The 18,150-nt window shown below is 47.3% G+C and overlaps 1 protein-coding gene and 1 pseudogene across 10 annotated transcripts in view; one reads left to right on the top strand and one right to left on the bottom strand.

Moving 5' to 3' along the window:
• The window catches only part of SYNJ2 (synaptojanin 2), a 120,824-nt gene extending 111,303 nt beyond the window's left edge, over positions 1 to 9,521 (bottom strand). For 5 of the 10 annotated variants that reach the window (XR_016395267.1, XR_016395268.1, XR_016395269.1 and 2 more), the window contains exon 1: positions 9,308 to 9,513. Coding sequence is in view for 7 of the 10 variants with exons in the window: in XM_089922189.1 (XP_089778315.1) it covers positions 9,308 to 9,506 (199 nt within the window). In the remaining 3 variants the exon portion in view is untranslated. Of the gene's footprint in view, positions 1 to 8,367; positions 8,575 to 9,307 lie in introns of those variants that run through there. The other 5 variants (XM_022560228.2, XM_089922193.1, XM_022560276.3 and 2 more) reach the window with 3 other exon arrangements.
• Positions 9,522 to 10,026: 505 nt separating this feature from the next.
• Positions 10,027 to 10,800, top strand: LOC111169049 (small ribosomal subunit protein uS7 pseudogene; annotated as a pseudogene).
• The last annotated feature ends 7,350 nt before the right edge of the window (positions 10,801 to 18,150 follow it).

Raw genomic sequence — 18,150 nt, 5'->3', positions numbered from 1 at the left:
CCAGGGACAACTGCCCACGGAGAACGCATGGCGCACCTCAGGCTGGTGCGACGTGCAGGCTCAGCCCGCATCCGAACCCCTCCCTTCCCCCCGGCCTGAGTGAGCCAGAGCGCCCGAATCAGCGGCTCCTTTAACCCCGTCCTGTCTGAGCCAAGAACAGACGCCCTCAGGTGACCTACACACAGAGGCGGGGCCAAATCCAAAGCTGAACCCCAGGAGCTCTGCAAACAAAGAAGAGAAAGGGAAATCTCTCCCAGCAGCCTCAGGAGCAGTGGCTTAAATCTCCACAATCAACTTGATGTACCCCGCATCTCTGGAATACCTGAAGAGACAATGAATCATCCCAAATTGAGGTGGTGGACTTTGGGAACAACTGTAGACTTAGGGTTTGCTTTCTGCATCTAATTTGTTTCTGGTTTTATGTTTATCGTAGTTTAGTATTTAGAGTTTATTATCATTGGTAGATTTGTTTATTGATTTGGTTGCTCTCTTCCTTTTTTTTAATATATATATATTTTTTACTTTTTCTCTTTTTGTGAGTGTGTATGTGTATGCTTCTTTATGTGATTTTGTCGGTATAGCCTTGCTTTTACCACTTGTCCTAGGTTCTGTCTGTCTGTTTTTTGGTTTTTTTTAGTATAGTTTTTATTGCTTGTTACCATTGGTGGATTTGTTTTTTGGTTTGATGGCTCTTCTTTCTTTCTTTTTCTTTTTTTTTAAATTACTTTAAAAATTTTTTATTTTTAATAATTTAAAAAATTTTTCATTTTAATAACTTTATTTATTTTCTTTTTTGTTTTCTCCCTTTTCTTCTGAGCTATGTGGCTGACAGGGTCTTGGTGCTCCAGCTGGGTGTCAGGCCTGTGCCTCTGAGGCAGGAGAGCCAAGTTCAGGACACTGGTCCACCAGAGACCTGCCGGCTCCACGTAATATCAAATGGTGAAAGCTCTCCAGAGATCTCCATCTCAATACTACGACCCAGCTCCACTCAACGACCAGCAAGCTACAGTGTTGGACACCCTATGCCAGACAATTAGCAAGACAGGAACACAACCCCACCCATTAGCAGAGAGACTGCCTAAAATCATAATAAGGCCAGACACCCCAAGACACACCACCAGATGCGGTCCTGCCCACCAGTAAGACACGATCCAGCGTCATCCACCAGTACGCAGGCACCAGTCCTCTAAACCAGGAAGCCTACACAACCCACTGAACCAACCTTAGCCGCTGGGGGCAGACACCAAAAACAACGGGAACTACGAACCTGCAGCCTGCGAAAAGGAGACCACAAACACAGTAAGTTAAGCAAAATGAGAAGACAGACAAACACACAGCAGATGAAGGAGCAAGATGAAAACCCACCAGACCAAACAAATGCAGAGGAAATAGGCAGTCTACCTGAAAAAGAATTCAGAGTAATGATAGTAAAGATGATCCAAGTTCTTGGAAACAGAATGGAGAAAACACAAGAAACATTTAACAAGGACCTAGAAGAACTATAAAGACCAAAACAAACAATAATGAACAACACAAAAAATGGAATTAAAAATTCTCTAGAAGGAATCAACAGCAGAATAACTGAGGCAGAAGAACGGATAAGTGACGTGGAAGATAAAATAGTGGAAATAACTACCACAGAGCAGAATAAAGAAAAAAGAATGAAAAGAACTGAGGACAGTCTCAGAGACCTCTGGGACAACATTAAACACACCAACATTCGAGTTATAGGGGTCCCAGAAGAAGAAGAGAAAAAGAAAGGGACTGAGAAAATATTTGAAGAGATTATAGTTGAAAACCTCCCTAGTATGAGAAAGGAAATAGTCAGTCAAGTCCAGGAAATGCAGAGATTCCCATACAGGATAAATCCAAGGAGAAACACGCCAAGACACATGTTAATAAAACTATCAAAAATTAAATACAAAGAAAAAATATTAAAAGCAGCAAGGGAAAAACAAAAAAAAATAATAACATACAAGGGCATGCCCATAAGGTTAAGAGCTGATCTTTCAGCAGAAACTCTACAAGCTAGAAGGGAGTGGCGGAATATATTTAAAGTGATGAAAGGGAAAAACCTACAATCAAGATTACTCTACCCAGCAAGGATCTCAGTCAGATTCGATGGAGAAATTCAAACCTTTACAGACAAGCAAAAGCTAAGAGAGTTCAGCACCACCAAACCAGCTTTACAACAAATGCTAAAGGAACTTCTATAGGCAGGAAACACCAGAAAAGGAAAAGACCTACAATAACAAACCCAAAACAATTAAGAAAATGATAATAGGAACATACATATCGATAACTACCTTAAATGTAAATGGATTAAATGTTCCAACCAAAAGACATAGACTGGTTGAACAGATACAAAAACAAGACCCGTATATACACTGTTTACAAGAGACCCACTTCAGAACCTAGGAACACATACAGACTGAAAGTGAGGGATGGAAAAAGATATTCCATGCAAATGGAAATCAAAAGAATGCTGGAGTAGCAATTCTCATATCAGACAACATAGACTTTAAAATAAAGACTATTACAAGAGACAGAGAAGGACACTACATAATGATCAAGGGATCAATCCAAGAAGAAGATATAACAATTGTAAATATTTACGCACCCAACATAGGAGCACCTCAATACATAAGGCAAATGCTAACAGCCATAAAAGGGGAAATCGACAGTGACACAATAATAGCAGGGGACTTTAACATCCCACTTTCACCAATGGACTGATCATCCAAAATGAAAATAAATAAGGAAACACAAGCTCTAAATGATACATTAAACAAGATGGACTTAATTGATATTTATAGGACATTCCATCTAAAAACAACAGAATACACTTTCTTCTCAAGTGCTCATGGAACATTCTCCAGGAGAGATCATGTCTTGGGTCACAAATCAAGCCTTGGTAAATTTAAGAAAACTGAAATCGTATCAAGTACCTTTTCCGACCACTACGCTATGAGACTAGATATCAATTACAGGAAAAAAACTGTAAAAACTACAAACACATGGAGGCTAAACAACACACTACTAAATAACCAAGAGATCACTGAAGAAATCAAAGAGGAAATAAAAAAATACCTAGAAACAAATGACAATGAAAACACAATGACCCAAAACCTATGGGATGCAGCAAAAGCAGTTCTAAGAGAGAAGCTTATAGCAATACAATCCTACCTCAAGAAACAAAAAAATCTCAAATAAAAAACCTAACCTTATACCTAAAGCAATTAGAGAAAAAAGAACAAAAAACCCCCAAAGTTAGCAGAAGGAAAGAAATCATAATGATCAGTGCAGAAATAAATGAAAAAGAAATGAAGGAAACAATAGCAAAGATCAATAAAACTAAAAGCTGGTTCTTTGAGAAGATAATCAAAATTGATAAACCATTAGCCAGACTCATCAAGAAAAAAAGGGAGAAGACTCAAATCAATAGAATTAGAAATGAAAAAGGAGAAGTAACAACTGACATTGCAGAAATAAAAAGGATCATGAGAGATTACTATAGGCAACTACATGCCAATAAAATGGAAAACCTGGAAGAAATCAACAAATTCTTAGAAAAGCACAACCTTCCGAGATTGAACCAGGAAGAAATAGAAAATATAAACAGACCAATCACAAGCACTGAAATTGAGACTGTGATTAAAAATCTTCCAGCAAACAAAAGCCCAGGACCAGATGGCTTCACAGGCGAATTCTATCAAACATTTAGAGAAGAGCTAACACCTATCCTCCTCAAACTCTTCCAAAATATAGCACAGAGAGGAACACTCCCAAGCTCATTCTACGAGGCCACCATCACCCTGATACAAAAACCAGACAAGGATGTCACAAAGGAAGAAAACTACAGGCCAATATCACTGATGAACATACATGCAAAACTCCTCAACAAAATGCTAGCAAACAGAATCCAACAGCACATTAAAAGGATCATACAACATGATCAAGTGGGGTTTATCCCAGGAATGCAAGAATTCTTCAATATACGCAAATCAACGTGATAAACCATATTCACAAATTGAAGGAGAAAAACCATATGATCATCTCAGTAGATGCAGAAAAAGCTTTCAACAAAATTCAACACCCATTTATGATAAAAACTCTGCAGAAAGTAGGAAAAGAGGGAACTTAACCTCAACATAATAAAGGCCATATATGACAAATCCACAGCGAACATCGTTCACAATGGTGAAAAACTGAAACCATTTCCTCTAAGATCAGGAACAAGACAAGGTTGTCCACTCTCACCACTATTATTCAACATAGTTTTGGAAGTTTTAGCCACAGCAATCAGAGAAGAAAAAGAAATAAAAGGAATCCAAATCAGAAAAGAAGTAAAGCTGTCACTGTTTGCAGATGACATGATACTGTACATAGAGAATCCTAAAGATGCTAACAGAAAACTACTAGAACTAATCAATGAATTTGGTAAAGTAGCAGGATACAAAATTAATGCACAGAAATCTCTTGCATTCCTATACACTAATGATGAAAAATCTGAAAGAGAAATTAAGGAGACACTCCCATTTACCATTGCAACAACAAAAAAATAAAATACCTAGGAATAAATCTACCTAAGGAGACAAAAGACCTATATGCAGAAAACTAAAAGACACTGATGAAAGAAATTAAAGATAATGCAAACAGATGGAGAGCTATACCATGTTCTTGGATTGGAAGAATCAACATTGTGAAAATGACTATACTGCCCAAAGCAATCTACAGATTCAGTGTAATCCCTATCAAACTATCAATGGCATTTTTCATAGAACCAGAACAAAAAATTTCACAATTTGTATGGAAACACAAAAGACCCTGAATAGCCCAAGCAATCTGGAGAAAGAAAAACAGAGCTGGAGGTATCAGGCTCCTAGACTTCAGACTACACTACAAAGCTACAGTAATCAAGACAGTATGGTACTGGCACAAAAACAGAAATATAGATCAATGGAACAGGATAGAAAGCCCAGAGATAAACCCATGTACTTATGGTCACCTTATTTTTGACAAAGGAAGCAAGAATATACAATGGAGAAAAGAGAGCCTCTTCAATAAGTGGTGCGGGGAAAACTGGACAGCTACATGTAAAAGAATGAAATTAGAACACTCCCTAACACCATACACAAAAATGAACTCAAAATGGATTAAAGACCTAAATGTAAGGCCAGAAACTATAAAACTCTTAGAGGAAAACACAGGCAGAACACTGTATGACATAAATCACAGCAAGATGCTTTTTGACCCACCTCCTAGAGAAATGGAAATAAAAACAAAAATAAACAAATGGAACCTAATGAAACTGAAAAGCTTTTGCACAGCAAAGGAAACCATAAACAAGACAAAAAGACAACCCTCAGAATGGGAGAAAATATTTGCAAATGAAGCAACTGACAAAGGGCTAATCTCCAAAATTTACAAGCAGCTCATGCAGCTCAATATCAAAAAAAAAACCAAACAACCCAATCCAAAAATGGGAAGACCTAAATAGACATTTCTCCAAAGAAGATATACAGACTGCCAACAAACACATGAAAGGATGCTCAACATCACTAATCATTAGAGAAATGCAAATCGAAACTACAATGAGGTATCACCTCACACCAGTCAGAATGGCCATCATCAAAAAATCTAGAAACAATAAATGCTGGAGAGGGTGTGGAGACAAGGGAGCCCTCCTGCACTGTTGGTGGGAATGTAAACTGACACAGCCACTATGGAGAACAGTATGGAGGTTCCTCAAAAAACTAAAAATAGAACTACCCTAAGACCCAGCAATCCCACTACTGGGCATATACCCTGAGAAAACCATAATTTAAGGAGTCATGTACCACAATGTTCACTGCAGCTCTATTTACAATAGCTAGGACATGGAAGCAACCTAAGTGTCCATCGACAGATGAATGGATAAAGAAGATGTGGCACATATATACACGGAATATTACTCAGCCATAAAAAGAAATGAAATTAAGTTATTTTTAGTGAGGTGGATGGACCTAGAGTCTGTCATACAGAGTGAAGTAAGTCAGAAAGAGAAAAACAAATACCGTATGCTAACACATATATATGGAATCTAAAAAAAAACAAACAAAAAAAAGGTTCTGAAGAACCAAGGGGCAGGACAGGAATAAAGACGCAGACATAGAGAACAGACTTGGGGACACGGGGAGGGGGAAGGGTAAGCTGGGACAAAGTGAGAGAGTGGCATATACATATATACACTACCAAATGTAAAACAGATAGCTAGTGGGAAGCAGCCGCATAGCACAGGGAGATTAGCTTGGTGCTTTGTGACCACCTAGAGGGGTGGGATAGGGAGGGTGGGGGGAAGAGGCAAGAGGGAGGAGATATGGGGATATAAATATATGTATAGCTGATTCACTTTGTTATAAAGCAGAAACTAACACACCATTGTAAAGCAATTATACTCCAATAAAGATGTTTTAAAAAATAAATAAAAATAGTTTCACTTAATTTAAGAAGACTTCACAAGTTAAGTATTCAGCCCAAAGTCTACTGAAAAATGAATGCTAGGTTAAGTGACAAATGTGGACTGCACGTGAGCTGAGGCCCATTCCTGTCATTACACCCTCTGTTCTAGAATCCAGATTATTGTAATCACCAACATAATATACATGATTTCAGCCCAAACCTAATTTCCAACGGAAAATATGCATTGCATTACTTTCATTAATCATTTTAAAATCTTCACTTTTGAAAAAATAAAGTCTTTTTATCCCAGTGGCTTGAAAGGAATTCAAATATATAGGAACCTTGCTTAAAGTTGCTGTCATCCAACTGAATAATATTTTAATCTCTTTGATGAAGCAGTAGTTTTGTACCATGCAATTTAATCTCTCAGCTCTGATATATGTGGTATGAAGCAGACATCTAAAATGGAATGGAGATTTTTGTGGTTTTCTTTCAAGACCTTAGCAAATGACCAAACTTGGACTTTTCAGGACAGAGCACAAACTGGAATAATCTGATAATAATTTAATCCATGATTACTGCACACTTATGGTGCTGACAATACTGGAGATGTTGTTTTAGTAACCAAGTGACTGAAAACAAGCCAGATAACTATATGCTAATGAAATGATTAGGGAAGCAGAAATAGAAGAGATGGTCCTTCCAAGATGTATACCGAAGAATCTAATTGAAGAATTGATGCATACAATCTGAAAAAAAAGATGATTCAATTATAAAATGTGGTGGGCGTGAGTGCACAGGTCATCTACCTAAAGGACTGGTGATCCTCCTCTGAGCTTTGTTTAGCTACAAACAGGGGAGATGATGGACACCAGTTGTAAGCCTACTCTCTACTGTTCAGGTTGAAGTTCTAACAATTCTACCTGGTTTCGCTCCCTTTGTTACTTGGCCTTCATCATGAATGTTAGCCACAAAACAAGGTGATTCCAAGAAGCCGCACACCGTACAACAATACAGAAATAGTCACTGGAAGTCAGGTAGAGCTGTTTGTCACCTTGGGCAAGCACGTTTCTTAGCCTCTTCAGGCCTCAGTTTACTCCTCTGTAGTATGGGGATAATACTAGTCCTTTTGTAGAAATGTGAAAATTAAATGAGATGGTCTCTAAAGCCCTTGACACAATGTTAGTGTCAAGACTTCCTGGAGCTCATAGGTGAAATACATTGACTTGGCAACTGCCTAATGTCAAATACACCCAGCACTAGTTTTTTTTTTTTTTTTTTGCCTCCAAGTTCTATACTTTGCAGTACTGATGCTTCTCAGCCAAGTATTTACATGAGGCAAAGGTGCCATCAGCGCTTTCTCCGGAGTCTGTGTTACGGTGCTTTCGTCCCCATCCCCCCCGGGAGTGAAGGAGGCCATCACAAGGGAACGGGCATTCACTGGTTTCATCAACAGGTGCCAAGAAAAACAGCGCCAGGCACTTGGTCGGACCGCCTCCTAAGTCACCCCTCTTGGATGGTCTTGAATCTGTAACGGGTCCCAGGGGAGCGCGGGGCAGAAGGGACCAGAGGCGGCTCTCCAAGAACGGACCCCGCCGGCAGGCGCGCAGACCGTAGACCCCTGTGGGCCGCCTGTGCACCCGGGAGCAGCCACACGTGTCTTCTGGCGTCCCCGGCGTCACTTCATTCAAACTGGCCACCCGCCACCCTGCGCGTGCGACGCCCACGCCTCCGCCACCTCCGCGCCGCCCGGGACTGGTCACCTCGGGGACGGGAGGTGCCCGTTTGTCTAGGTCTCTGCAAAGGCAGGCGACCTTCCCTCCCGGCATCCTCCCCGGGACAGGGGACCAGGGCGCGGCCCGAGCCCCGGCGCCGTTGCGGAGTCGCCGGCCCGGAGCCCCGGGCGGCGCCGCCTGCCGCACTCACCGAGCGTGGCCACCGTGCCGGCCTCGAAGAGCAGGCAGTCCCCGCGGCCGCGTGCCTCCAGAAGGATGCTGCTCTCCCCCGAGGCCTCCAGCCGCCCGAGCAGCCGCAGCCCTTTGCTTAAAGCCATGGGCGCGCGGGCCGCCGCCGCGGCTCCCCGCGCTCCCGCAACTTCCAGGAGTTTCACTTCGCGCCCACGCCGCCGCCCGGCGCAGGCTCCTCCCCGGCTCCTCGGCTGCCTCCGCCCCGCCGCCTCCTCTGCGCCCGCGCGCGCCGCCCCAGGCAGGTGAGGGCGCGCGGTCGCCTCCCCGCCTTCCGGCCGGCTCCGCCGAGGCGCCGCGCTCCCCCCAGCGGCCAGGCAGTGGTGGGAGGCCTCCGGGCTCGCTCGGGGGCTAATCCGGGGCCCGGGTGCGGAGGGGAAGTCCCCCTGCCGTGGGCGGCAGTCAGGAAGGAGGATTCCACACATTCCTCGGCGCGGAGGAGGCTGCAGTCCGCCGGGCGCCCTAATGCGCCTGAAACGCTACAGGACGCCCGCGGCCTTATATGGGCAGCCGGGGCCTGGCCGGCGCCGCGAGGCTGGAAACCACCGGGCCCTCTGTTGTCCTCCCTGGTCCTCCCAGTCCCGCTCGCGCCTCCCTCTCTCGTCTACTTCTGCGACCCTGGACGAGTCCCTGGTTCTCTGGGCCTCAGTAGCCCTACGGGTGAAGCGGGATTAGTAACTGTACCTACTTCGTAAAGTTGCGGTGAGGATGGAGTTAATTCGTGTAAAGGGCTTGGTGAGTGCCTGGCGAGTGGAAAGTGTTCCGTAAGTGTTGCCTTCTACTAGCTTTCTGTACGGAGGGTACTGCGGTCCACTGTCCCCCGCCCAGGTAGAATTTGGGAGGATCAAAGGTGTGTTTTCTCGGAGAGAGCTGAGACCCTGATCTCTAGACCTGCCACTTACCGTGTGAGCTTGACTTCTCTGAGCCCGCTTTTCTCCTTTGTCGGATGGTGACCGGCACCTGCCCCACCGGCTTACAGGATGGGTGCGGAGGAGCCGAACGCTCGGGAGTAACGTGCAGGGCCAACTGTGAGACGCTGATGGGTGTGGGTGCGCCAGGGCGGGGCCCTTCCCTCTCCCTGCCCGCGCCCTTTCCCTCCATCTTGCAACCCCTCCTCCCACTCTGGTGAGTGTGTACAGTCCTTGACTTAAGGGTAGATACTACAACAAGCCAGTTTGTACTCAGACATGTGGACAGCACATATCCGTGCATCCTCCACTGGAGTACGTGGACCTGGCAGCTAGGCAAGGCCCCTCTTGGCACTGGGTTTTAGCCAGGATGTCGGGACTGGTCTGCAGGGGAGGGGAGAGAGAAGGAAGGAGAGGGCTTCCCTGGAATCGCCCTTTGGGTGGGTTTGGGGGGCCTCGTTTCCTTCTCCTGTAAGGGATGTGTATGGATGGCCCTGAGACCTCCATCAGGATGTTCCCATCAGGCCCCACATCCAGTTGGTTCCTCTCACACCCATTCTGCTCATATGGAGAAGGCTGTGGGTTAAGCCGTTTGTCTCTCGGGCAAGTTCCAGAAGGAGCAGAGCCCCCAGTTGGCAAGCAGGATGGTGGCGCCCTTGCAGAACACTCAAGAATGACCAGGAATGCTTCCTATCTGTGCCAGGGCGCGCGTGGTCCACGCCGAGCGGCCGAGACGCCTCGGCTGCGCCTTCAGGATGACGGAGTGGGAGACAGCTGCACCTGCAGAAGAGACCCCCGACATCAAGCTCTTTGGGAAGTGGAGCACCGATAATGTGCAGATCCATGGCATTTCCCTGCAGGATTACATCGCAGTGAAGGAGAAGTATGCCAAATACCTGCCCCACAGTGCAGGGCACTACATGGCCAAGTGCTTCCACAAGGCACAGTGCTCCATCGTGGAGCGCCTCACCAACTCCATGATGATGCATGGCTGCAACAATGGCAAGAAGCTCATGACTGTGCGCATCGTCAAGCACGCCTTTGAGATCATCCATCTGCTCACAGGCGAGAACCCCCTGCAGGTCCTGGTGAATGCCATCATCAACAGTGGCCCCCGGGAGGACTCGACCCGCATTGGGCGAGCTGGAACAATGAGGCGGCAGGCCGTGGACGTGTCCCCGCTGCGCCGTGTGAATCAGGCCATCTGGCTGCTGTGCACAGGTGCCCGTGAGGCCACCTTCCGGAACATCAAGACCATTGCCGAGTGCCTGGCAGATGAGCTCATCAGTGCCGCCAAGGGCTCCTCCAACTCCTACACTATCAGGAAGAAGGATGAGCTGGAACGTGTGGCCAAGTTCAACCGCTGACTGCCTGACCACAGCTACAATAAACCTGTTTTCCCTTTGGGGTGGCCCCCCCTAAAAAAAAAAAAGAATGACCAGGAACCACCAGACATTCCATCCTCTGTGGATACCCTCTCAGGGAGTGATTTGGGAAATAAAGGAAATGTGAAAAACAGCAGAGATTCAAGTCAGTCCTGAGCCTTCTGCCCCCTTGTCACAAATTCAATTATGTGGTGGATATCCCGGGTATGATGTTCATACGCTATCCAAACATTTGTAAAATGGAGACATTATTTCCTCCTGAGAACAGTGTGCCCATTAAATGAGGCAGAGTAGCCTTTGGCCCACTTTTTCTTTCCTTTTAGATGCAAAGCTCACTTCTTCCAGGAAGCCTTCCTGGGATGCTGAGGTTCCAGACAACAGTGTTTATGCACCCTCAGAGTCACAGGTGTCCACTTCAGCTCTCACCTGCTCATATGTTGCTTGAGAAGTGTTTTTAGATTTCTCTTAGCCCTGTTTCACAAATTAGGTCATAAGATCTTAGGAAGGGGACCAAGTCTTTTAAAATTTTCTCTCTCCTCTTCTTTCCTGCCTTTCCTAGTATCACATAATTTACAGCTCTGCACAGTGGCATGCTGAACGTATTTTAGAAATTTTCCTATAGTCCAGACCAGCACTTGAGCTTTACGGCTTATGGAATCTAAGACACAATCAACTGTAAGATGAATCACCATTTTATGTACCACTGAGAAGGAAAAAATGGTGCCAATTAAACCATGTAATTAAATCGTTAGCAGTGCCCTGATTTCAGCAATGCTATAACGTGCATCTTAGACACCAATAATGGGTGTTCCCCTACCTCTGAGAATTGGCACCTGCTGTGTTTTCAGGTCATGGTTTGGAGTGGGATGGTCCACAGGGGCAGCAGAGGAAGCCCCATCCTTACATACACACTGCCTTGATAGGCTGAGGGTCACTCGGGCACGGGCACGTTTAGCAGATGGAGAAAGTGTCAGCTCTTGAGACATTCGAGAAAAAGGTCAGCTCTGATACCTAAACCATGAGTGGAACCTGGGAAGACCAGTGGACCCATGTGAGTGGCGAAAGCTTGGGCACATCCCACTCCTGAGATGCAGAGCTCTTGGAGGTCTATGATTGGAGGGGGAGGAGGTGAGGCGGGAAGGAAAAGCCAGCTCCGTCACCCCTGGAGTAGACAACGGCAGGAAATGCAACAGGGCTGTGGCCCGGGGAGTCAGCCAGGACCTGGGGAGCCAGGGAGCCCCGCAAGTTATCAAAGCAGAGAGAGAAATAGGGGAGAGATACACGAAAGACTGTACTTGGTGCCTATTGCATGAGAGGCAAAAGGACAGCGAGAAGTCAGAAAGGAGCCCAGCGTTGAGAGAATGGGGAGGTGGTGGTCCCATCGACAGAGACAGGAGAATGAGGGAGGAAGCCAGTGTGACCAGAGCCAGGAACTGGGGGTGGGGAAGTGGGCCTGGTCTGGCTTGTGCTGAGATTAAGATGGTGAGGGTCAGCCAGCAGGAAAGGCCAGAAATGAAGAGTGGAGGCTGTGAGGGGAAGAGCTCTCTGAAAGGGGGTTGGGGGGGTGAAGGCCAGTCTGAGTGTGGGAGGGGCAGGAAGAAAAGACTAGAAAGAAGTGGCCTGAGATTAGGGAAGCCCAGGTGTGGCAGGGGATGCTCTGGGAAGCAGGATGGTCACTGGTTGAGACCCTCAGAAAGGTCCCTAACAATGAGGACTCAGGAAAGAGCCTTGGTTTGGTGAGGAGGTAATGGTGACCTCTGAATTAGAGGTTGGGGGAAAAAGTCAGCTTGCAAAGAATTAAGGAAGAGGGCTTCCCTGGTGGCGAAGTGGTTAAGAATCCACCTGCCAATGCAGGGGACACGGGTTTGAGCCCTGGTTCGGGAAGATCCCACATGCTGTGGAGCAACTAAGCCCGTGCGCCACAACTACTGAGCCTGCGCTCTAGAGCCCACAAGCCACAACTACTGAAGCCCATGTGCCACAACTGCTGAAGCCCACGTGCCTAGAGCCTGTGCTCCACAACAAGAGAAGCCACTGCAATGAGAAGCCTGCGCACCACAACAAAGAGTACACCGCAACTAGAGAAAGCCCAAGCGTAGCAATGAAGCCCCAACACAGCCAAAAATAAAAATTAAAAAAAAAAAAAAAAAGAATTAAGGAAGAAATGGGGGCAGTAAGCATAGTCTGCTGACTCTGGAAGCCTGGCTGGGAAAATCACAAAATAAATAGGATGGTGGGCAGAAGGGACAAGAGACCTTTCTAAGATGGACCAGGCCTGCTTAGATGATGTTTATATCAGATCCTCCTAGCTGCTGAGTTGAAATTTGAGGGAGCAGTGGCGCCAGAGAGGGAGGGGGCAGCTGTGACAACCCGGGGGCACTGGCGGTACGTGGACAAGGGCACCGGGAGTGGGGTGGAGAGAAACGGCTGGGTTTGGTATAGGTCTGTGAAGGGTGAGCCCACAGGATTTGCCGTTAGAGCAGATTTGGCATAAGAGGAAAAGGCAGGAGTTTGGATGATGCCATGATCTTGGCCAGAGCACCCGGAAGGATGGAACTGCCATCATCTGAGATAAGGGCAGCCGTGGGAGGAGCAGGTGGCTGGGTGGGTGGGCAGATTGGGGCATGTTAATTTTGAGATGCCCGTTAAAAATCCAGGTTGAGGTGCCGAGTCGGCAGTAAGTTATGCAAGTCTGCAGTCCAAGGGCGAGGTCTGGGCAGAGAAGTAAATGTGGAAGCTATCAGCATCCCGATGGTGATGGCCTGAGTGAGTTCACCAAAGGCTGAGTGCTAGTCAGAAAGGGAAGAGTGAGGGCTGAGCCCACGGGTGCTCCGATCTGGGGCACTGAAGGGGAGGAAGGGGGCCCCAGAGGCTGCTCTGGGTCCAGTAGGACGAGGACTGGTCCTTTGAGTTTCGTCACACGGAGGTCATGGCTGCCCCTTATGAGAGCAGTTTTGGGACATGGGAGGGGGTACAAGTAGTTCTTTTTTACAGCCCGTTTCTTCTTGCATGACCCTTTGTACAGTCAAGGATCTCGGTATTGACTCCAGGTGATTAAAAGCATGCAATACACTTCGAGACCGTGATTTTGAACCCTCTCAGCTTCTCCCCGTAAAACACTCCATCGCTCTAATTACACTTGGACCGTCTTCCAGTTTTCCCGCCTCTGAAAGTGTGGCACACACCGGACACCATTCTCTAATAGGGCTCTGACTCATGTAATAATTAAGTGACTGACTCACGCATAATTAAGGTGATGATAATAGGATTTTTCTGGGTTCGTTTCAGTTTCACGTACCTTTGAACTTTCCTTAAAAGGGATTCATTAAACGTCCAACTAATATGACTTAAATTTGATACCTTAATTAAAGTTTTCAATTAAATGCATTCACAAATTGGAAAATATCCTGTTGTCAGACCACACGCCCTTTTAGGGGTTTCAGAGGGATGTGATCACCGTAAGTATAGCGGCAAAGCGAATCAGCCCATCAGCAAAGTGAGCTGTATTGATCCCTATGTGTACTGACAGGCTGGCTTTCAAAGATTCTAGCCCTCAGTTTTAGTAAAACTTGAAAGTTTTTCAAAGTACTTTTCATATGCAGTATTTCATTAGATATTAATGACACTGAATATGTAAAGCTAAAAGCTAACATTCTCAAGTCATTAACTAATTCATTCATTTACCCAGACTGCAATCTCCCATAAACTTGTTTAGTGGCCTTTCACTCCCTTAACTCTGAATCCTCAACGTCACTGAAGAAATTGCATAAGCTTGCAGACTGGTGTCATTTTTCTAAACAATAATTATTTAATATCAGATATTCTGTTAGTGTTCACGTTTCTGAGTGTCTCGTGAATGTCATCAATCGCTTTCCATAGTTTGTGTGCATCACACAAGTAATGTTTACGCAATGAGACCGATGTGTCTCTTAACCTCCTTTAAATACATAGGTTTCCCTTCCATTTCTTTCTTCCCTTGCAATTTATTTGCTGAGAAAACCAGGTAGCACGCCCAGCAGTCCTCACAGAGTGCGTTCTGCTGAGTGTCCCTGTGGTATCATTTAGCGTGTTCCCTTGCTCTCTGCATGACCTATAATATAGCTCAGTGGCTGGAGACAGAAGCTCTAGCAGATTCTGTCTCCTGGGTGGGTGTGTTCTTCCCATCAGGAAGCACAGCTCTGATTTTTTCTCTTTGTGATGTAGCAGCCATCGAGCCTCAGTGCCATAGTCTTTGCAAAACAGTCATGCTCTATCATTTTCTTCATTTGTAGCTAAAATTCTTCTCAAAGAACAGAAAATTCCCATCTATTTGTTTACCCGATGGTAAGACAAACAAGAGAGGTAGAACAGGATTCTCTTCCTTTATTTACTAGTGTTCAAAATAATGAGTCATTTTGAACTCAGTGAATTGGTCCATTAACATCCTCCAATGGTGACCAATTAGTTTTTTCATTTTTCACTTTCATTATGAACTCATATTTGAGTTTAAATGGACTTGATGTGTCCCAGTCCGTTGCAGTCTTATCTTTATTGATGCTCAAAATGTCCGCTCTTTGGCCAGTGGGAGCATCTTTGTGGGATGGAACCAACTCCAGTGGGAGGTGGTTCCAGGGTCCTCTTGACAGGACCCCAGTTGGTTGGGATTGATTGGTTCCTTGCCTTCTAGTGTGACAATATCAAGCTCATCTTGTACATTTTTTACTCCTAAGACCTGGAATTCATCATTTCTTCAAGAAGCCCTGATTTTTTTTGGTGGAAAAAGGAATCTCAAGACCACAGTTGGTCATTTATAAATTTTAGCCTCATGATCTCATAACTTAACTACCTGTTAATCCAGGACAGTTTCACCCAGTTAAGCTCATTTCCTCTAGGACAATTGTTTCAACCTTCTTCTCCCTCACACACCCCATCTCCTTCACCCCCTACTCTCAGCAGTTTAGGCCTCAATACTTCCTAGAGAAAGTAGAGCCACGAGAAGAGAATTCCCTCATCTTCCATCACCGAAGCTTCCCCATTGTCTCCTTTCCTGCATTGACAGGGAGGAAAACTTGAACATTACGATCTTCTCAATAAGCTCTGCAGTACAGAAAATATACGAACTTCAAACAGCTGCAAAAATAGTGTCTTGGGGGGAAAATAGAGTTTCTACATCAATACAAGTCCCTGCTTCCCTCCATGTGCTCAGACCCCGTCCACCTTCCCTTCCCAAGGACTCTGTTCCTTCTCTTAGCCCTACTGTCCCAGGTCACCCATCTCCCCTTCTCTCCTGGATCGTTCCCTGCAGGGTACAAATGCGCTCCAGCGTCTCCCACTGTAAAGAGGAGACCCTCCCTCCACCCCACGTCTCCCTCACCACGGTCCTCCTCAGAGGTCATGAACTTCGAACGAAGCCAGTCTGCAGGATTTGGGTGGGTGGGGGGGGTTCCCAGCACGGTTCAGGGGTGTTGAAGCAAGCTGGAGCTGTCCAGCTTCGACAGGTAAGTCTCGCCTGGGCCCACCTCTCCTCCGGACCACTGCGACCACCCTTCCCTGGACCATGGCAGTAACTGGCCTGCTTCCACACCCCACCTCCAGCATGCAGGGTGAGGCATGTCACCCCCTTGTCCTGGCTTCCGACGGCACTTGAGTGTGGTCCCCCCTCTGCCCCTGCCGTCCTCCCACCCATGCCCCTCCTCCACCGAGGAGGCACGCCACCCTCGAGTGGTCCCCCGACCATGCCAAGCCCCAAGTCAAGGAGCCAGTGTGAACTGTCGTCCACTGTCTGCATCCTTCTCAGCTTGCTTTCTTCAGCCTCCACGGGACCCCTCAGGAGGAGCCCACCACACTATTACCTCCCTACCAGGTGTCCCTATTCTTTCCCTCGGTAGCAGAGATTCATGTCTGAATCCTTCACACATCTGTGCTTTACTTGGTTACTGTCACTCCGACAGAATCCTGTAGGAGTTAAATGCCAGGACTCGGCAGCCTGACGGCCTGGGTTTGAATCCTGGAGCCACACTTTCCACGCTGGGCAACCTTGAGCAATTTAACACGTAACTTGCTGCCTCAGATTCCTCACGTTTTATACGTGAGACTGAAGGACCCTGTGGGCATTAAGATACATGTAAAGGGCGTGGGGCAGCGCCTGCCCCACGGCGGGACTACGCTGGCGTTAGTCACCACCCCGCGTCTCCCACGGTCCCGCAGGCTTCAGGGCCACGTCTGTACAGTTACTGTTGGACGTCCAGCGCCTGGCATCCTGGAGTCCTTGTTGAGTGAGGGAATGAAGGACACGTGGACACCTGTGTGGAGCCGGCCGGGAAACTGAGCCTCTTACGCAGACGCTGGGCCAACGGCAGCTGGGGTGATACAGGCCTTCGCCTTTCGTTCCCAGAGGCTAGAACTGAAATACACAAGAGAAAGACAGAGCAGCCACAGTCATGGGAGGAGTGGGAGGTTGGTCTGTGTTCTCTGTGGCCGGCAGCCCCCCGCCCAGGAGAACAGGGCTGCCCAGCTGTGAGGCCCTTTCTAGCTCTCTGGTGTCACCATCACAGAAACAGCTGTGTGTTGGCCGCTGTCCATCCTGCCGGGGTTGGGAAGCCCCGCGGTGCAGGTGAGGTCTGCAGTCACCTGGCTCAGCTCTCCGGGGAAGCTTGCCTGGCTCTGCTGGCCTGGGCTGCGCGGCGGGTGTTGGGCACCGTTAATAGGAGGGGTGGCCTCGAAGTTCATTTAATTAAGGTATTTTCTTTTGTAAACAAGGAGCATGAGGCACCGATCTGTGTATCTACACACACACACACACATACACACACACACACACACACATACACACACGACTGGACTTACGACCTCAGGTCGAGATAACTGGGTCCAGGCTCTCATCAGCTTTCCTCACAACCCAAGACCATGACCTCTGGGAGGGCTGCACCCGAGCCCCGCAGAGTGTGCCCCGCAGCTGGGTTACCCCGCAGACGTGGTAAGCTCAGCAGCTCCAGCAGCCGCAGCGATGCAGGATCTCGCGTGTGTCTGTGTGGCGCCTGCCCTTCCTCCTGGTCTCCTACTGAAAGCCAGCAACCCCTGATGTTGGATGGGTGGATACAAAGATGGTTCGTGGGGGCGCCTGTGGCCCTGGGGGTCAGGGAGCTTTATTCACTCCTGCGGCCAAGACCAAGCTCCACACACAGGTGTGCCAGCTGCCAGCCGGGCCTTGGGCCGCACCCAGCACCCCAACTGTAAAAACAACCCAAGGCACACCTGTCACAGGTCGGGGGCGGGGCCTTTCCCATGCCAAGAACAGTGAGGGCCTGCTGGTCCGTTGTTCAGTTCAATTCCACACTCAGGGAGAACCTACCAGGGGTGGGATGATTGCTCAGACTAATGAATAATCTGGCTGTTCGGCCACCTAAAGAAGCTCTGACGACGAAGCTCTGTCCCCCGCACGCCCCAGCCCTGCACAAGAGCTGGGCCAATAGA

This window comes from Delphinapterus leucas, chromosome 12, assembly GCF_059928025.1.
Source record: "Delphinapterus leucas isolate spDelLeu-1000000601 "Yukka" chromosome 12, BTC_Dleu_Yukka2, whole genome shotgun sequence".
In the NCBI taxonomy this organism is placed as follows: Eukaryota; Metazoa; Chordata; class Mammalia; order Artiodactyla; family Monodontidae; genus Delphinapterus; species Delphinapterus leucas.
This window is presented reverse-complemented; position numbering and strand designations above follow the sequence as displayed.